General features: G+C 41.0%; 1 protein-coding gene across 3 annotated transcripts in view; it reads left to right on the top strand.

Annotated features, from left to right (window-relative positions):
• Positions 1-1,264: 1,264 nt before the first annotated feature.
• Esyt2 (extended synaptotagmin-like protein 2) overlaps positions 1,265-21,912 on the top strand; it is a 297,125-nt gene continuing 276,477 nt past the window's right edge. For all 3 annotated transcript variants that reach the window (XM_067136116.2, XM_068225186.1, XM_068225187.1), the window contains exon 1: positions 1,265-1,772. In XM_067136116.2, coding sequence (XP_066992217.2) covers positions 1,467-1,772 — 306 coding nt within the window. In that variant the 5' untranslated portion in view covers positions 1,265-1,466. The remainder of the gene's footprint in view (positions 1,773-21,912) is intronic.

Here is a 21,912-nt window from a genome sequence, read left to right on the forward strand (position 1 = left end):
TAAGTGTAGTGGTAGCCCACGTCTTGGACTCAGCATACGCCACTGAGTTGTACTTCCTCTAAAAAAGAATAACCACCACCACCACTCACCAACGTACATACCTCACGATATCTCCAATGGGGCCTTTCACTGGATCTCTTGTTTCTTTTTAAACAATGTCAGGGCAATGCTAAGAAAATTAAAATGTATTGCTTATTGCTCGCAAGACCGATAGGAATTTTACTGATACTCTCGCAATGGATATTACTTTTATATAGATCATCTGAAATTACCGGTGCCCTACAAATGTTCTTTTTTCTTCGTCTTTCTTAATCCGTTTACCGTCTAGGATTGATTTTTCCCTCGGACTTGGCGAGGGATCCCACCTCTACCAGATCAAGGGCAGTGCCTGGAGCGTGAGACTTTGGCTGAAGGTGATAAAACTGGGGAGGATGACCAGTACCTCGCCAAGGCGGCCTCATCTGCTATGCTGAGCAGCGGCCTTGTCGGAGGATGGAGACATCGCAAGGGATAGACAAGGAAGCTGCCGTGGCCTTACGAAGGAGTAGTAGAATACCGGGCGAGTTGGCCGTGCGGTTAGAGACCTATTTGTGTCGGTGCGACGTAAAACCAATAGAAAAAAAAACCGAAGGAGTAGTGAGAAACCACGGAAAAACACTTCGAGGATGGCTGAGGTGGGAATCGAACTCCCTCTACTCAGAAGACCTTTTTAGGCTGAATAGACCCCGTGGACTTTTCACATTTCGTGAGATTTGGTGCTGGGAATTGAACTCGCCTCCGGGGGTGGCAGCTAATTACGCTAACCACTACACCACAGTCCGGCTCCATGGTTAAATGGTTAGCGTGCTGGCTTTTGGTCACAGGGGTCCCGGGTTCGAATCCCGGTAGGGTCGGGAATTTTACCCATAATTGGTTAGTTCAGCTGCACAGTTACACAATAATATTATCCAATACTCAAGACGATTTTAGGCGTTTCTATTATTGTCTCTGTGCGCCACTGGTATCAAATAGGTTACAGAGATAACCTATTTGCCGGTCTCACAATTGTTTCCAGTAGCTTGCAGTAGATTTGGTGAAGTTATTTTCTGTTAATCGTTAAATAGTTCATCTTTTCTGCCACACGATGACAGCACTCGTGCATAGCTGTGCATAGTTCGCCAATTCAAAACAAGATAGCTGCGCAATCGCGGTAATCGCTCCTCTCCTGTCATTTCTTTTTATAAACATTACATCACAGTTCTGTTGAATAATACAGAGCCGGAGAGCGGAGAGGTATGTTTGGTGGTGACGGTCGTTTTCCTGAGATGTGATGACTGTTCGTTGCACTGTGAAATCTTGTGAGTGGGTGCGGTTATCCTTTTCCTTTTTTTAGAAGACAGAGTGCCTTAGTTGCGAACGCAGTGTGGACGCATGTGCTATTATACTATCGTTTCGTGTGTGTGGTAGTTTATGATATCTCTGTAACCATGGTTGTTGCAAGTAAAGAAGTGGAACCGGCTAAAGATAGCTCGCAGGTGGTAAAGCGAACTGCTGGCACAAGTATTGTCAATGTGTTGTACACATTCGTAAAAAGGTTTGGGGCGTTTGCGGCTGTGTATTGTCTTGGTTACTTCGATTTTAGTATTGCGTGGCTTATTGGACCTGTCGTTTTGGCTGTAGTCCGTGAAGAATGGAAGAAAGAACACGAAATGAGAAGAAATATTGCAAAAGCAGCGGCTCTCTGCAACGAGAGAGAAGTCATTCTAGCCCGTGTCGATGATTTGCCCAGTTGGGTAAGTAGTCAAATTGACGATAATTGTTTTGCGGCGGGAAAAGAAAAGAGTAAAGTAATTTAATACTGTGGGTGGTAGTTACCAGCTATGAACTGGGTCATTTTTTCTCCCCTAGATTTAGTGGGCCGTTTCTTTGGACAACAAAAATAAAGTTTTCATTTCTATTACATAATTGTGATGATTCTTCCCATTGTCCATTTTCACAATCATTCCCCATGGATTTTACTATAATGGGATTTCTTGTATATTGATATTTCATCAAATGTGGTTTTGTTTGTGTTCAGTTCATTGCAGCAACTTTTTAAAATGACATAAGGTACATCAAACTGCTAATTATTTAATGAGACAAGAAGTGTTCTGAAAGTAGGCTAGGAATATTTTCATTTCTTTTTCCCGCGAAATAAATATGTAGAAACTGGTTGACTTCTGACAGGAAGGTTAATTTTTCTTGCCGGCTAGGGGAGCAGAATCCGTATCCAATCTAAAAGAGATTTTCTCTTCCGGTTCTCAAATATCTAATATTTTATTATTAAACTTACTCCCGTTATTTGTAATTGAACTTACTATCCTAAACCTCTATTGACCCCGTGCGAATAGGACTCACATTCAGCTTTGTTTCTCTCTTGCAGTCTCATTTTTTGCTTGTATTTTTCACTCTGGACCACTTGCAGTTTTTGCTAAACACGATTGCAAAGATATTTTAATATTTCTTTAAGTGTGAATTGCCTGTCTGGGTGTTCCGAATCGTGAGATTGCGTTAGGGCATCGCGACCTTAGCGGGGTCTGACGTACTGTACGTAGCGCAACATGGAGAACTCTTGTTCTCCGACTTTGACAGTATTACTGTGATTTAACGATGCTTCGCAGTCTAATTTTCCTGCCTTTCATGACCCTGCGCTTTACGAGGATGGTTGCCCAGTTTTCTTCCTCTTAAAACTTACAAGCCTTTCAATCTGTCGAACAGGAATATAGTACTTAGAACACTATAAAATACCTTAAAAAAAAGAAACAATTACTCTTTTCCCACGTTCGTCAATTTTATCAGTCTCTACCAACATCCACTGACATGCGCCAATCTCCTCACTTTCATCTTTCCTGTCTGACCTCCCTTGGTTAACTCTTGTTCTCTTCTGAGCCCCATGGTTTTAGTTTTGTGAGGCCCAGGTTGTCGTTCATTTTTCATGACGTTTCTCCCATTTCTGGCAGTACCGGGAATCAAACTGGGGCCTCTGCGGATGGTGTAAGAATGAAGTAAACTTTCAGACAAAACTATCTTCACACCGGTCTGTTTTCAGACCAACTTGGGATATCTTATTCATAAGTTAGAAATATCAGACATGAAAGTAGTGAGAATGTTTGCTGCTGATACAAATAAGAGGGTGCTTGGAAGGAGGAGATAAAGACTAAGTTAGGAATGAACTGGATTGATGAAGCTATACACATAAACTGGTTTTGGTGATGGGGTCATGAGCGGCGAATGGAGGAGGATAGGTTGCCTAAGAGAATAATGGAGTCGGTCATAGAAGTAGAGCGAGATCAAGACGACTGTGATTAGACTCTGTATCTAAAGATTTGGAGGCAAGAGGTATAGAACTAAACAAATAGAGGTGTGTGGCGGTGTTTAGCAAATTCACTGAGGCTTGCAGGCTGAAAGACATAACAGTGTATAATGAAGACGTATGTAGGTGGTGATTATGATTTTAAGACTAAGTTCAAATAGGCAACCATCCTCTATTAACACTAAACAGGGAGAAAAATTTGAAGGGGCCCAACACTTCAAGAAATAAAGGTATCAGCCAAAGAAAGACAAGGGCCAACTTTGCTTTATGATAGTGAAAACTGGCTGGACTTGGGATATCTTATGAACAAGTTAGAAATAACAGACATGAAAGACTGAGAATGATTGCTGGTACAAACAGGTGGGAACAATACCATTGGGGTTGGAAAGGAACAAGAGTTGACCAAGGGAGTTCAAATACGATAGGCAAAAGTGAGGAAGATGTATGTATTACTCACAAAACTTTTAGTGATACCTGGACTCCCTAGTGCTGAATCAGTAGACCTCGGCAATCTTCAAGATTCGTATTGGCAACCTTTGAACACAAACTATGAATCGCTGTGAGTCATCTTTACGTACTAGTACTGTTGTTGTTTACACAGCAAAGCCAAAATATAGAATTCATGCTAGGAACAAGGTTTGCATCGAGAAATGTTATATAATGTGTGTGTGACACAGTTGTTGGCTTAAGATAATAAAGGTTTAGAAAATTCTTATCGATTGATCATACTATCGATTCAATTCAGATTTCATTCCATTCAGTTGGCAGTATTACTGGAACTGGGCTGGCTCCCTCCTTACTCCTCACCCCCGTACAAAGAAGTATCACTAACAGTTTTGTGAGTAATGTGTGTGTGTGTGTGTGTGTGTGTACAATACTAATATGATTACTTAATGAATAATTATATATTTGTGTCCTATACATAATTTTCGTCTGCTGTTTCATTCTCTCAATCATCCAGATGGCCAATTTTTATTGCCTATTAAATTACATCAAGTACTCATTTGGGTGCTTACGTGGTTCCTTTCACTCTACCCAGTTTATGATTTATTCGCACTCATATATACACTGACGGGCAAATTGATGGATCACTTGAATTTTCAAAGGAAAAAGCATTTTCAATTTTTGAAGATTTGTTATATTATTTACATAGATTATTTTCATGAAAAAATTATCTAAGTAACTAAAGGCAACAATAACAGAGAGATAAAAATATAATTTCTTCATGAAAATAATATTAAAACAAATGTTTCAAAATTTAACATGCTTTTTCCTTTGAAAATTTAAGTGACCCATTCATTTTGTTAGTGCATATGTGGCAGTTTCTTTAAATAAGGTTTCTTTTTATGCAAGTCAAATCTTGAAAAAGGAATGTTTTTGGCATCCAATGATGTCAGGTTCCATAGTAAAATCTCTTGTTATTATGGATAAAATGATGGCAGCTACTAGTAAATGATAATTTGAGATGATAATGGATATACAGTAGTGTTGTCAATTTCCGTGCCATATTTCTTTATTCCTTTTATGTGGAATACCTGTCGAGCAATCTCCTATTACGTATTCAGTTTTCATTTAATGAAATATTCTGTGTATTAATCCTCATAAAAAGAGGGAATATTCTCAGAGATAGCTGCCCTTAGCTAAAGACTACCCTGAGGTACAGTCCAATAATTTATTCTAAAGATAAACGTCAATAATAATAATGATAATAATTTAGCTTGCATCCGGGAGGTAGTAGGGTCAAACCCCACTGTCGGCAGCCTTGAAGAAGGTTTTCCGTAGTTTCTCGTTTTCATACCAGGCAAATGGTGGGGCTGTACCTTAATTAAGACCACGGCCACTTTCTTCCCACCTACTAGACCTTTCCTATCCCATCGTTGCCATAAGACCTATCTGTGTCGGTGCGACGTAAAGCAAGTTGCAAAAAAAAAAAATCTTAATACTCAAGGAAGAAACTAGGTTTGCTAATCGAGACATTGCACAGAATAGCATCACAGGCAGGCCTTCAGATATCATTCGAGAAAACCAAGTGTATGCAGAATTTTCAGCAAAAGTGCAAGAAAGATAAAATTGAAATGGCATATGGGACAATTTCAAATGTACCTTTTTTTAAATTACTTTGTGATTAGACAGTTTGGCCAAAACAGAAAGGGCCTCAAAATTTCAGAGGGCATTTAGACCAACATGGGATCACTACAATAAACAAGTAATGTCACGTAAGGCTAAATTGAAACATTATTCTTCTTTTCTAGCCTATTTAATCCACTGCTGGATATAGGCCTCTTCCATATGCTTCCATCGTCTTTGGTCTTGAGCCACTTGGAACCACCGTGTTCCAGCCAACAGCTTTATGTCATCAAGCCATGTCTTCTGGGGTCTTCCAATGCCTCTCTTGTGTTCCCATTGAAACATTACAAAACTATTGTTCTACTGGAAACTCTGTATACATCAAAAATCCTAATTTTAGGAGGTCATTCTAAAATTGCAGATATTGAAAAACAATAACGTAAAATTGTTAGAAAAAATTTTCGGCCCCATACAAGAAACTGGAATTCGGATCAAAAAGTGAACTGCAGACCACTATAGTTACACAGATAGTTTCATCATACCGGTACTGTAAGGAGGAGACATTTGACACTTTTCCAAGGGAGTAACCATACTCTCAGAAGATTATTCATTGTAATAAATTCTGAAAACAGGAGACTAAATTGGCTTGGAGGAAACAAGAAGGGACCTGAATGAATTGAACATCGGGGAAGACATCATGCAAAATCATAGTCTTTCGGACCTCAGTAAATAAACGTACATTTGTAGTCAAAACTAGCAGCTGGGCTGGTACAAAGTGGTCAGAAGAACGGAAGACTCAACACAGTGAGTTCATGAAGAGATTTTGGAAGAATAGGAAGACGAAAGTCATCAAGCCAATGAACAAGTCCCAATTCGCTCTATGAATGGGCATAACAAAACAAGAAGAAGAATAATCAATAAATCCAATAGGAGCAGGACGGGGTTTATTTTACTTTTCTTCACATATACTCTTGTACAATACTCGGACAGTCTGTTTCTTTTATTGTGGATAAATTAATCTTAGAGTTTGAACAAATAATTTAAACATTTGGAACTGTCCCTCAAGCACCAACTATCGGTGCTATGGTATCCAGCTTTTCACTTTGTACTTTTCTTTCAGATATATGAAGCAAAGTTCATAGTGACTTTTCTTCTCAACTTCAACCTCTGTCTTAGGATCTCTTTCTTTCAATACTTATTAATCACCACCAACATTAATGTTATATGATAGAGGATGGTTACCTTGTTGTAAGCTGTTTGCTCTTAAAACAATAATCACCACCAGAATTAGTGTCAATAGAGGATGTTTACCTTGTTGTAAGCTGTTTGCTCTTAAAAAAATAATCACCACCAGCCTTAGTGTTAATAGAGGATGGTTACCTTGTTGTAAGCTGTTTGCTCTTAAAACAATAATCGTCACCAGCATTAGTGTTAATAGAGGATGGTTACCTTGTTGTAAGCTGTTTGCTCTTAAAACAATAATCACCACCAGCATTAGTGTTAAAAGAGGATGGTTACCTTGTTGTAAGCTGTTTGCTCTTAAAACAATAATCACCACCAGGATTAGTGTCAATAGAGGATGTTTACCTTGTTGAATAATCACCACCAGCATTAGTGTTAATAGCGGATGGTTACCTTGTTGTAAGCTGTTCACTCTTAAAACAGTCACCACCAGCATTAATGTTAATAAAGGATGGTTACCTTGTTGTAAGCTGTTTGCTCTTAAAACAATAATCACCACCAGCATTAGTGTTAAAAGAGGATGGTTACCTTGTTGTAAGCTGTTTGCTCTTAAAACAATAATCACCACCAGGATTAGTGTCAATAGAGGATGGTTACCTTGTTGTAAGCTGTTTCCTCTTAAAACAATAATCACCACCAGCATTAATGTTAATAAAGGATGGTTACCTTGTTGTAAGCTGTTTGCTCTTAAAAGAATAATCACCACCAGCATTAGTGTTAATAGCGGACGACGTTTTCTGTAGGCTATTTCCTGTTAGTGTCAACAGGATGGTTGTCCAGCAGTACCTACTCGTAAAGTAATTATCACTGCCAGCACCACCACTCAGCAATGATAAAGTCAGGTATTGATCCACTGATACTGTTCTGTTTTTTGTTTCACAAAATTGTTGGTATTATTTCGTTAATTTTTTCCTTTTTTATAGTGTGTATTCATTGAATAAGAATTTTATTTGGTCCGTATTGAACTGAGATTACAATAAAAATAAAAATATATTGTGGTTTCACCTGTTCAATACAGGAAAACTTATTAATGCAAGGTTACATTATAAGTCAATCGCAATTGGAACGGGTTTCGACTTCTAGTTAGGGTCATCTTCAGCCTGTCGTTCAAAAGATGCAAGGTAAAAATTCGCAGGCAAAAGAGTGCATAGAGAACATGTCAAAATTGTCTTTTTTTAATTTTACGTCGCACTGACACAGATAGGTCTTATGGCGACGAGGGATAAGAAAGGCCTAGAAGTGGGAAGGAAGCGGCCGTGGCCTTAATTAAGGTACAGCCCTAGCATCTGCCTGGTGTGAAAATGGGAAACCACGGAAAACCATTTTTAGGGCTACCGACAGTGGGGTTCAAACCTACTATGTCCCGGATGCAAGCCCACAGCCGTGCGCCCCTAACCACACGACCAACTCGCGGGATGTCTTTTATTTTAATTGTCTGTATTCATGGCAAGCCTTCTGTATTTTAATTGTGTGTGTATTCATAGCAAGTTTTCTGTAGGGTGAAATTAGTATGGTTGTATATGGTTTCTGTATTGAGGGTTGCTATTATCTTAAAATACATGGGACTGAGCTCGACAGCTGCAGTCGCTTAAGTGCGGCCAGTATTCGGGAGATAGTGGATTTGAACCCCACTGTCGGTAGCCCTAAAAATGGTTTTCCGTGGTTTCCCATTTTCCCACCAGGCAGATGCTAGGGCTGTACCTTAATTAAGGCCACGGCCGCTTCCTTCCCACTCCTAGCCCTTTCCTGTCCCATCGTCGCCATAAGACCTGTCTGTGTCTGTGCGACGTAAAGCAAATAGCAAAATACTTGAGAGTAGGAATCAATAGCTGCACTGTCCTCAGCACATAATGCTATCATTTGTATGCTATGCATAGAGCCCTGCGTGGATATACAACATAATATCCGCTCCGCATCCGCACTTCCTTCATCCGCATCTGCGAAATAGCTAACCGCGGATAATTTAAATATTTAACTGCAGTATATTACACCCAAGGTATTGAAACGGATAGATCTGTTAACATAATACACTGACTGACAGAGCAAATGCAACACCAAGAAGGAGTGGTCAGAACTTTATGCCAATTGCAGGGTAGACTGACGTCACTGAGGTATGCTCATGATGTGAAATGCGCCGCTGTGCTGCGCACGTAGCGAACGATAAATGGGACACGGCGTTGGCGAATGGCCCACTTCGTACCGTGATTTCTCAGCCGACAGTCGTTGTAGAACGTGTTGTCGTGTGCCACAGGACACGTGTATAGCTAAGAATGCCAGGCCGCCGTCAACGGAGGCATTTCCAGCAGACAGACGACTTTACGAGGGGTATGGTGATCGGGCTGAGAAGGGCAGGTTGGTCGCTTCGTCAAATCGCAGCCGATACCCATAGGGATGTGTCCACGGTGCAGCGCCTGTGGCGAAGCTGGTTGGCGCAGGGACATGTGGCACGTGCGAGGGGTCCAGGCGCAGCCCGAGTGACGTCAGCACGCGAGGATCGGCGCATCCGCCGCCAAGCGGTGGCAGCCCCGCACGCCACGTCAACCGCCATTCTTCAGCATGTGCAAGACACCCTGGCTGTTCCAATATCGACCAGAACAATTTCCCGTCGATTGGTTGAAGGAGGCCTGCACTCCCCTCCCGGCGTCCGCTCAGAAGACTACCATTGACTCCACAGCATAGACGTGCACGCCTGGCATGGTGCCGGGCTAGAGCGACTTGAATGAGGGAATGGCGGAACGTCGTGTTCTCCGATGAGTCACGCTTCTGTTCTGTCAGTGATAGTCACCGCAGACGAGTGTGGCGTCGGCGTGGAGAAAGGTCAAATCCGGCAGTAACTGTGGAGCGCCCTACCGCTAGACAACGCGGCATCATGGTTTGGGGCGCTATTGCGTATGATTCCACGTCACCTCTAGTGCGTATTCAAGGCACGTTAAATGCCCACCGCTATGTGCAGCATGTGCTGCGGCCGGTGGCACTCCCGTACCTTCAGGGGCTGCCCAATGCTCTGTTTCAGCAGGATAATGCCCGCCCACACACTGCTCGCATCTCCCAACAGGCTCTACGAGGTGTACAGATGCTTCCGTGGCCAGCATACTCTCCGGATCTCTCACCAATCGAACACGTGTGGGATCTCATTGGACGCCGTTTGCAAACTCTGCCCCAGCCTCGTACGGACGACCAACTGTGGCAAATGGTTGACAGAGAATGGAGAACCATCCCTCAGGACACCATCCGCACTCTTATTGACTCTGTACCTCGACGTGTTTCTGCGTGCATCGCCGCTCGCGGTGGTCCTACATCCTACTGAGTCGATGCCGTGCGCATTGTGTAACCTGCATATCGGTTTGAAATAAACATCAATTATTCGTCCGTGCCGTCTCTGTTTTTTTTCCCCAACTTTCATCCTTTTCGAACCACTCCTCCTTGGTGTTGCATTGTCACTGTCAGTCAGTGTACAATAAGCCTGGCACTAGAACCCCTACAGTCATAGGATTATGAGGGATTTTCTCTTGCGACAACTACCGACGTATTGACCTTTGTTCCTTCCTTCCTTCCATTAGTTGCGGGCAGGAGCCAGTTAAGCCTAGGTCACATTTAAGACTTTATGATCTCAAGGTTCTTTATATGTCACTATTCTCCCATACCAGTGTCAAGGGTCGCCTAACCACAAACAAAAACAATAGTATCCCTAAGTGAAAATAAATAAACGTCATTATTGAGAAATTATCAAAAAAATTATCCGTACTGCCATACAGTTTGTATCCGCCAAGACACTAACTTCGCAGATATCCACATCCGTGCAGGGTTCTAGCTATGCACACTTGGCAGACAGGCAATCTGGCAAGGAAGTTATTTCATCAGCCGTTCAATTATCAGCTCAGCTTAAGTAGGAGCATGACATAATAATTCAGTAGACTCACTAGTACTTGTTTGGTAGTTTCTTTGTTAATTTGTAGGACTGTTTCATTCCATTAAACATAACTTCTTCTGTAAATCCTTCCTATTTAGAATATCAGTTTTGGTTTTGAGAGAAATAAACGATCAGGCGAAATAAAATTAAATAAAAATATTTATAAACTAACAAACTTGTTTGTTAACTTTGTGATGTTAACAGCTCTGTTAACCAAAAGATCCTTTAATGTAATGCGCTGCAAGCTGTCAATTTTGAGACCTTAATTTATTGATCTGTTTTAGTTATCAAATTGAAATTCTCATATTTTAAAAAATTGAAATTTGAACTTCTAAAGGTACATACATATTTATAGTGAAATAACTTACTGGTAATGAAATTGGTTAGCTATTTTCCCCTTCTGGGTGCTGTTCTGAATTTATAGAGAACATATTTAAAAATATTTCAAGGCATTTGTTTCTGCAGATGATGTAGTGATATGGGGAAGTACGGAAGAAGTGTAACAGAAATTAGACACCTGGTATGACGAATTCAAGAACTTTGGTCTAAAAAATTTCCGTATGAAAATGATTTTTACAGCCATCAGCTGGCAACTAGAAGATAACCACATCCAGTATCTTCGCATTGTTAAAACAAGAGATAGTCCTCTACAGGCTTCAGAAAAGATGCTCATTTTACCACCCTGTGGTTCCCCCTGCTGGTAGGGACGGTAGAATAACATCCACGGTATTTCCTGCCCATCATAAGAGGTAACTACTGGGCGAGTTGGCCGTGCGGTTAGGGGCGCGCAGCTGTGAGCTTGCATCCGGGAGATAATGGGTTCGAACCCCACTGTCAGCAGCCCTGAAAATAGTTTTCCATGGTTTCCCATTTTCACACCATGCAAATGCTGGGGGCTGTGCTTTAATTAAGGTCACGGCCGCTACCTTTCCACTCCAAGGCCTTTCCTATCCCATTGTTGCCATAAGATCTGTCGGTGCGACGTAAAGCAAAAATGTAACAAAAAAACTTAACCTGGGAATGCCGGAGTTTTAATTTTCGATTTTTTAATTTTTACTTAATATTCCCAGCATTCACATATTAGAGAACATTTAAAAATCAGTATTTTATGCCGTTGTTTTACGTACGGCACGAGCAACTTAAAAACTTACGCCGAAATGTTAAATTAACGTAGCGACAAAGAATCTTACTAGCAAGCCTCAATAGGGCCATACATCATTCTCCATATTTGTACTACCTGAATGAAAGGAAAACAATTACGAGGCCTCAGTATTGGAAATACAACCATGTGTTGGCAAATGTCAAGACGAGGAAAAGGGCAATTAGCAAGGGATTACTCAGTAAGGGGCCGGAACGTGACCACCGAGATAATGGTGGCCACGGCCAGAAACAGTTGCAACCGAGCTCGATAGCTGCAGTCGCTTAAGTGCGGCCAGTATCCAGTAATCGGGAGATAGTGGGTTCGAGCCCCACTGTCGGCAGCCCTGAAGATGGTTTTCCGTGGTTTCCCATTTTCACACCAGGCAAATGCCGGGGCTGTACCTTAAGGCCACGGCCGCTTCCTTCCAATTCCTAGGCCTTTCCTATTCCATCGTCGCCATAAGACATACCTGTGTCGGTGCGACGTAAAAAAAGAAAAAAGAAACAGTTGCAAGCTTAAAACATCGTGTCAGATTTTACACATCGGTTCCAGGAAACAACAATGTCCTAGGGGTCCTCGGGTTGTACCGTGGTTGAGAGATGTGCTGTGTTTAAGTTGCAGCGCTGGGAAGACTGTGACAGGATTTTGAGCTGCACGTTAGTTCCCCATTTTGTGCCATATAAGTAACTTTATTTGAAGAGGGACCATTTTGTCCCTGAGATGCCGTAAGTTATGACCGTTTTCTTAAACTCGAACAGTAGCAAGACAGTCGCAGATGCGTGCCTAAGTTCGATAGGTAGACCTATGTATTTTGTCAAATGCCCGGGGACTGATTGGAACCTCAAATGGCACCATCAAAAGTGCGGGTAAATATTTTGTAATTGGCGGGCGTGATAACTCAGTTCCAATGGTTCTATCTTCTCATCAGGATAGCCCAGGCTTGAATCGCAGTCGATGCATGACACATTTTTAAAATAGGAAGTCGCGTTCTATTGATATGGATTCTACGTAAAACACTAGATCCTGTCTCTTACTTTTCTTTATACTTTTAAGCTATAATCGCGTCATTTATGGTGGTGTACTTTGAGTATCCAACCATTCTTCGGGCTTACCTTGTACCTTAAATGGTGAGTGGATGCAGTGGCGTACCCACAAAATAATTTCAGGCCAGTAGGTTGTGAAAATATTTTTTTTATTTAGAATTTGCTTTACGTCGCATTGTAGGTCTTATGATGACGATGGGTAAGGAAAGAGCTAATATTAGGAACGAAGCGGCCGTGGCCTCACTTAAGGTACAGCCCCCAGCATTTGCCTGTTGTGAATATGGAAAACCATCTTTAGGGCTGCCGACAGTGGGGTTTGAACCCACTATCTCCCGGATGCAAGCACACAGCTGTGCGCTCCCAACCGCACGGCTAACTCGCCGGTGAATATGAAAAGAAAGCCGGTCCTACCGATTGCGGTGACGGATCTTCAGTAGATATTGATGGTTTTGATTGTTACCATGTACAGTCATAGCTTCTGTACTCTTAACATAAACCGGCTGCATTATAGAAACTGTTCGTAAAATTGATAATATCGTTCTTCGCTTGTGAAGAAGTATAATCTTCATTTAATTTGTCTTCTTAAAAAAAGGAACCACTTTGGTACAACACCCCATGAAGGTGACTACCTTCGATTACGGGAGACTCAAGGCCAACTCTACTGCACCCACAAACAAGGCTATATCTTCCCCATCCCATGCCTTTCTTAGCTCTGTCAGTATGTAGGATGTCTGAAGTCAAATTCTAAAATAAGGAGACCTAAAAGTAACCAGCCGGCCCCGCAGTGTAGGGGTAGCGCGTCTGCCTCTTACCGGAGGCCCCGGGTTCGATTCTCGGCCAGGTAAGGGATTTTTACCTGGATCTGAGGACTGGTTCGAGCTACACTCAGCTCACGTGTTTATAATTGAGTAGCTCTCTGACGATGAGATGGCGGCCCCGATCTAGAAAGCCAAGAATAATGACGGAGAGGATTCGTCGCGCTGACCACACGGCACCTCGTAATCTGCAGGCCTCCGGGCTGAACAGCGGTCGCTTGGCAGGTGATGGCCCTTCGGGGCTGTTACGCCGTGGAGTTTGGTTTGGAAAGGTGAACAGAGAAGGAAGCGACACCCCTGGGGCCTATTCCACAAAAGTATGGTCTTGTACATTACAAGTTACTAGTGTGGTTCTTGTAATGTATGGAGTTGAACATTTCTGTTCCACAAAAGATTGATAGTCTCTTGTATATTACTAGTGAATTGTTTCAAGTTTTACAAGTGACAACATATCAATAAACATACTACGTCATAGCATGAATCAGCTGTTTATCTTCATATTCCTTTCGTTGAATTAGGTTATGCTTGTCTCATTAATCTTAATATCGTATTTTAAGTTTAGTTATGTAGCAAAGATTCAAAGAACTCTAATATTTCTGTGAATTTCTCAATGCTACAATGTTATTTTTCAGTTTATTTCTTTGATGATAGGAAATTACTCCGTTATTATCACCCATTCTGTTCTTCCGCGATCCTCGCATATGTTCCACGATAGTGTGACATACCCACCTTGGTCTGTCATTTGGAATCGGATGCCGCTAAAGACGACATTCGGCCGCACAACTTAATTGTAACAAAATTGCACACTCTGCATGAATTGTTAAAATGGTATCAAGGAAAGGAAGTTATTCATTTTGAAGGAAATAGAAAGAAGGAAAGATATTAATTTCGGTGCATTCAGCGAGAGTCTGAAAAAACAAGACAAAATACAGGGTTGGATGGAAATATTTGATTTGGAAAAGCTCATGGAGCTTTTGAGGGGGAATGGTTGGATTAATGATTGGAATTACTTGGAATTAATGATTCCAGGAATGTCCTTCTTGGAACATGTTTGTTCAGTATTTCCAGGTCAGGGAACAATTTGAGGAAATTTTATATCATTTATTGCAGCTACCACAGAATGTATTGACCTACAGAGCGAAGATTTTGCCATCCCATGCATATGTGCAATACCATGGTACTGACCACAATTTCCTAGCCAAAGCAGTGTTGTTAGTAGGCCTAACTGTTGTTTAGCAGGGAGAGATTTATTTCTGTTCGTAGGATGTTTCAACCTATGATAAATATCCATCAAAAGTTCTTCCACTTGTATTGTGCTTAACCTCAACCTATGATACATATCCATCAAAAGTTCTTCCACTTGTATTGTGCTTAACCTAAAACTCTCATTGTATTCAAATAGTGTTAAACTGGAAGTTTATTCTTTCCCTATACAGACGGTAGTTTTCATTTTCATTACCATCACTATCACTTCTGCTAGACCACATATTTATCAAAATGTATCTGAAATAAGTACATTTAAATAGCACTAGTACATTTATATATTATTGTCCTTTCACTGGTAGGGAATAGTTCCCAATTCACTAGTAAATTACAAGTACTAGTACTTTTGTGGAACATACCTATAAAAATGCACTGGTAATTTGTAAGTATGGAGTAGTAGAGTACAACTGTAGAAAATTCTTTTGTGGAACAGAAATTCTGGTATTTGTACTAGTTACTAGAGAATTTACTTGTGATGTACAAGACCATACTTTTGTGGAATAGGCCCCTGCAAGGCTCTTTAGCTTCCGGCATCGTGCATGTAGGACAGTTGGAAAACGTACGCCGTAATAAATGCTCCTCATCAACCTTTGTAAAAAAAATACTAACTGCATCTATTTATAACAGTAATCACAAACGCCTCCTTTTCATGTGGCTCGGTTGGTTGAGTCGCTGTCATTCTGAGTCCGAGTTCGCAGGTTCAAATCCCGGCTTGGGTCGGTGGCCCTTAAAACTGTATTGAAATGGCAATAACTCCGTGTCGTTGGTTTCTGGCACATTAATAAACATTATACATACGAATATTAGCGTTACAAAACTGTATACTACTATATTCTGTATCCCAGGCTTGCGAGGGAAACTAATTAACAATTTGCTTTACGTCGCAGCAACACAGATAGGTCTTATGGCGACGCTGGGAAAGGAAAGGCGTAGGAGTGGGAAGGAAGAGGCCGTGGCCTTAAGGTACAGCCCCAGCATTTGCTTGGTGCGAACATCGAAAAACGCGGGAAACCATTTTCAGGACTGCCGACAGTGGGGTTCGAATCCCCCGGATGAAAGCTCACAGCTGCGCGGTCCTAACCGCGAGGGAAACTGTTAGGACAAGGTAAATAAATATGAAATTCTTAACGTTAAAAGGTAAACCCTACCTGGCATATGTTGTGACATGTATTTTTATTTACCAACTAACAAAATATCTATACCCATGCACTTTTCATTCTATATTTATTTATTTATTTATTTATTTATTTATTTATTTATTTATTTATTTAGAAGTGCCTTCTGTACAGTGGCGAAATTAGGGCTCCAGGCCCTCTCGTACACTTAACCACATATTAATCAGAATCTATATATATAAAATAAGAGTTTTGTCTGTACATTGCTCAGAATTTGAAAATAATGGTATTTCTGTATCGGTCATGTCCATAGTAACAAGAAAATGCACTTTTTACTTTTCCGTAATGTCTGTCTGTCTGTCTGTATGTATGTATGTACACGCATCACGAGAAAACGGTTGAAGAGAATTTAATGAAAATCGGTATGTGAAGTCGGGGGATGAGCCTCTACAATCTAGGCTATAAATAATTTTACTCACGCTGAATAAAATGGTAGTTTAGGGGAAGGCCTAAAATTGAATTCTCAACTATTTATGTTATTAGTGGTCTAATGAAAATCGGTATGTGAAGTCGGGGGATGAGCCGCTACAATCTAGGCTATAAATCATTTTACTCACGCTGAGTGAAATGGTAGTTTAGGGGAAGGCCTAAAATTGAAATCTCAACTATTTGTTATTAGCGGTCGTATTTTAAAGAAAATGGGTATGCAAAGTTGGGGAATAAATTGCTACAATCTAGGCTGTCAATAATTGTATTCACGCTGAGAAAAATGGTAGTTTAGGGGAAGGCCTAAAATTTAATTGTCAAATATTTATATTAGTAGTCCTATCTTGATGACAATCGGTATGCAAAGTCAGGAAATAAGTCGCTATAGTCTAGGCTGTAAATTATTTTATTCACGCTGAGTGAAATGGTAGTTTAGGGGAAGGCCTAAAATGTAATTCTCAAATATTTCTTATTAGAAGTGTAGTCACCGGGCGAGTTGGCCGTGCGCGTAGAGGCGCGCGGCTGTGAGCTTGCATCCGGGAGATAGTAAGTTCGAATCCCACTATCGGCAGCCCTGAAAATGGTTTTCCGTGGTTTCCCATTTTCACACCAGGCAAATGCTGGGGCTGTACCTTAATGAAGGCCACGGCCGCTTCCTTCCAACTCCTAGGCCTTTCCTATCCCATCGTCGCCATAAGACCTATCTGTGTCGGTGCGACGTAAAGCCCCTAGCAAAAAAAAAAAAATAAGTGTAGTCGATGAATGCTAGATAACTAAGGTTGTATAGTATTAAATTTCCTATTATTCATGTCTTATACATTGTTACCGTACTGGCTATGATCACCAAGATATTCATGAATTTCAATTTTTGTTACTAAGTCCATATCAGCGCCGAGTAACGAGAAAATGGGTAAACAGTATTTAATGAAAATCGGTATGTAAAGTCGGAGAATAACTACAGTTTACGGTATAAAATATTTTACAAATCACAAGAGTCGAAAGAAAACTAAATGTGTAGGCCTACAATATAGAAAGCTCATAACACTGATCAACAATAACATTACATTGACCATTGTTTGTCGTGATGCGCTTTGTGTCTTCTGTTGCCCCTCATCTCCGGTAGATAGGATTACTGCTGCGTACAGAGTATTTTTTATTTGATTTCCGTCGCACCGACATAGATAGGTTTTATGGCGACGATGGGATAGGAAAGGACTAGGAGTGACTTAGGCCTTAATTAAGGTACAGGCCCAACATTTGACTGGTGTGAAAGTGGGAAACCACGGAATACCATCTTCAGCGCTGCCGACAATGGGGTTCGAATCCACTATCTCTCGGATGCAAGCTCACAGCTGCGCACCGCTAACCACACGGTCAACTCGCCCAGTCGGACAGAGTGTAACAGCCTGCCTGAATATTGATGGGAAGTAGCTGGCGAGTTAGATAACTTTCTTCTTTAGCATGCCATTCCCTTGGTTTATAAATTTTCTGATACTACTGGTACGTAACACACTGGATCATCATAGCATGCGGGCTATTCAATCCCTACTCTGAGGTACTGATTGGAATGAACAGTGTGCATATTTAGCGGAATAATGACAGATGAGTGTTCATGGCAATCTGCGGCCTGGTCATCCCAGCTCTGGAACTTTGGACGATTAGATTGGCACCGCAATGTTCGTTAAAAGTGATAAAACGTGCGGCTTTCCATTTGATCGAGTATTTTATATGATAGCATTGCTTTTAATCGCTACATTCATACTTACGTTTTTGTAATGACCTATGTTGATTTCAGTTAGGAAAACCACAAAGTCAGTCTTTCTGAGAATCCCGTAGCGAAGCACGGGTACATCAGCTAGTCTTAAATAAAATACTGAGATACTTAAAATAGTTAAAACTACATAAATCAATAGAATTGGAAATAAATTAATATTTAAAACTCTTAAAAATGACTAATCCTCAGGCATGCACACATTCATACTTCAAACCATTCAGTCAGCTGTCCTCAGCAGGTAGTCTCGGCAGGTGACCTTAAATCGTGATAATATAAAAAAAAAACGCTAGTTTCTCTGACCTGAGCTGGCAGGGGATTCCATAATCTGGCGACAGTCACCGCGAATGATCTATTAATTTTATTTGTGCGGTGCAATGGAATAGAATGAATGAATCTAGAACGTGTATTTAAGTTGTGAAATGATGATAAAAAGATATTTAGAAGAAATATAGGCCTACAGTGTCTGACTTTCAGCTACCACTCTAAACGCCGACGTTTATCAGACATCAGCCATGAGACAGTCTGATAGTATCCGATACAGTGCCCGACTCGTTGACTGAATGATCAGCGTACTGGCCTTCGGTTCAGAGGGTCCCGGGTTCGATTCCCGGCCGGCTCGGGGGCTGGGTGTGTGTGGCGTATTAAACATTAGAAATCATCCTAGGTAGGCCTAATAGGCCGTCTACTAGAAAAAGACCTCCCCGGAGGCCATACGCCATTATTATTACCCGATATAGTAAATAAATCGCAGGTAGGAATTCAGTGCTCGTTGAAGAATAGGGAGAATGAGTATTCTCTGCCGTTTAAGAGGGTGAAGCACTCCAAAAATCTTTTTACGTATTTTTTTCGTGTAATCAGACCAATGAACTGTTTCATTCATCATTACGCCGAGATTTTTAACCGTTTTACTGTAGGGAATAATGTTACCATTCAGTAGGATAGGCGGAATTGCGACATTGTTTGAGCAGCTCAGTAATGTTCGTGATCTAATTATGATTGCCTGATATTTTGTGCAGTTTAGTATAAGAGAGTTTCTTTGTGCATATATATTGAGTGTCGGAGGTCATTGTTGAAGATCGTCAGCATAGAGGTGGTCTGCTGGTGTGTGTTATTTCCTGTCGCAGATGGTATGCCATTGATATAAATACAGAAAATTAGGGGCCCTGGAATACTGCCCTGTGGGGTAACACTAAGTTTCATTTTCCATTTAGAGGCTATGTCGTTTACTGTCACACGGTGTTGACGGTTACTCAAATTAGAACTAAAAACCTTAAGCGCAGCCAGGTCGAAATTTAGCAGTTTCATTTTCTTTTATCGTAGTCGGAATTACTATAGTGTCAAAGGCGCTACTGAAGTCAAGAAGGATAAGTATAGTGAGCAGCCGTTTGTCCATAGCGTTTCTAATGTCTTCAGTAACCTTCAAAAGTGCTGTCGCGGTACTGTGACCCTTCTTAAATCCAGATTGCAAAGGGTCCAAAAGAGCATTTTTATTTAGGTATTCCAGAACTTGTATACTAAACGTTCAAAGGCTTTAGAAAGCGCAGGAAGTATTAGACATAGGACGATAGTCAGGTGGGTCTAAACTCTTAGGTACCGGGATAATATTGGCTGTTTTCCAGACAGTAGGGAAATTTCGGTTTACAAGATATTAGAATCATTTCGTATTGACGGTTTTCACTTTACAATGGCGAAAAATGAAAGTATCCTCCTATTCAATACATCATATATTCCGTCATTAGACGGAGTAAACAAGTTCAGACATGTTTCGGCTCGTTTGAGCCATCTTCAGTGAAAAAATTAGGGGGGTTGGAATAATTTACATAATATGAGTTGAAAAAATACTAAAAAACATAATGAAAGCGTAAATGAAAAAACAAACAAAAGGGAGCCTAGACGGAAACAAAATAGCACAAATATACAATATTTACATCAATATGCAGAGCAAAAAACAACTTATTGCAACAAAATTCAGTGAAACAGGAGTTAATTTGAAATAATAATAATAATAATAATAATAATAATTAATAATAGGCTCCCTTTTGTTTGTTTTTTCATTTACGCTTTCATTATGTTTTTTAGTATTTTTTCAACTCATATTATGTAAATTATTCCAACCCCCCTAATTTTTTCACTGAAGATGGCTCAAACGAGCCGAAACATGTCTGAACTTGTTTACTCCGTCTAATGACGGAATATATGATGTATTGAATAGGAGGATACTTTCATTTTTCGCCATTGTAAAGTGAAATTTCGGTTTAGTAAACAGTATGTGCGTCAGTAGTATAGGGAGGACAGCACCCATGATGTTATGTATAAAAGTAATAAGAATATCATCATCTACACCTGTAGCCTTTGATTTAATGGAATACAAAGCCGTTTTAACCTTATTTTCTGTGACATTGTGAAATTTGAATGGTGGATTGGCTGGAGGGGAGGGCGGTGAGTCGGTGCAGTTAATTGGGTTAAGCTGATTATGTATTCTACTAAAGTAAGCGTTCAGTTCGTCAAGTGGAATGTCAGGAGTTGTCTGTCTCTGTTGATGTTTTCCTATTCCCAGAGCTCTAAGTTGGTCCCATGCGCGATTAGAATTTAAGTTGTTAGCTAAATTCCGGAAATATAATGTATTACATTATTTATTTCTGATTAACTGCTTTGTGCGATTTCTTAAGATGCGGTAAGATTCGAAGTCTGTGTCATCTAGGGTTTGTTTATAATGTCAAAATAACGAGTCACGGTGGGCCATCATTCTCTTGGCTTCATCATCTAGCCATGGACAAGAAGGGCGAGAAACCTGTATTCGACGTGTGTGTGTCTATGTGTATTTCTTTGCCGCATTATTTGTATAAAATATCACCTCTTTATTGCTTATCACATGACCATTATAATAATAATATTACCGTATTTATTCTGAACCAGAATATTGCATCTTTACTCAAACCGTTTATTCGTACATTCATTTCACCTGTACTCGGAATATATGAAATGCTGCAGTTATGTTGGGATGGGAGTAACAGTGGTAGCCGGGGGCGGGGGGGGGGGGGGGGGGAAGGGTGTCGTCCAAGGAGTCCAGACACCTCAGGAGTTTTAACGAATGTAGTTTTATTAAGCATTTTATATATAACGTATATTAATATTAACTTCCGGAGTTCTACTCATTGGCTGAATGATCAGTGTTGAGGCCTTCGGTTCAGAGGGTCCCGGGTTCGATTCCAAGCCGGGTCGGGGATTTTAATCGCGTCTGATTAATTCTTCTGGCTCGGGGACTGGGCGTTTGTCCCAACACTTTCCTCTTCATGTTCAGACAACACACTACACTACCAACCACCAAAGAAACACCAAAAACAGTGATTACATCCCTCCATCTAGGGTTGGCGTCGGGAAGGACATTCGGCCGTAAAACAGGGCCAAATCCACATGTGCGGCACAGTTCGCACTCGCGACCCCACAATGTGGGAGAAGCGGGGGGAAAGATTACTTTTACCTTCCGGAATCCCCACAAATCCACCGCTCTTAAATGGATCCAAGGACACTCATTTCCTTTTTAGGTATTCTTCACCACCTAAACTCTGGAAGTTTGGATACCTATCAAAATAAAATTCTGGATGAATGCCCTCCCCCCCCCCCCCCTTCAAACTGAAATCCTGGCTACGCTACTGCTTCAGCTAGTGCTCGGAGTTCACCTCTCGTAAGGTTATCCGCGAGACCCCTTTTACCTTCGTCAGATT

Source organism: Anabrus simplex, chromosome 1 (assembly GCF_040414725.1).
Source record: "Anabrus simplex isolate iqAnaSimp1 chromosome 1, ASM4041472v1, whole genome shotgun sequence".
Taxonomy (NCBI): Eukaryota; Metazoa; Arthropoda; class Insecta; order Orthoptera; family Tettigoniidae; genus Anabrus; species Anabrus simplex.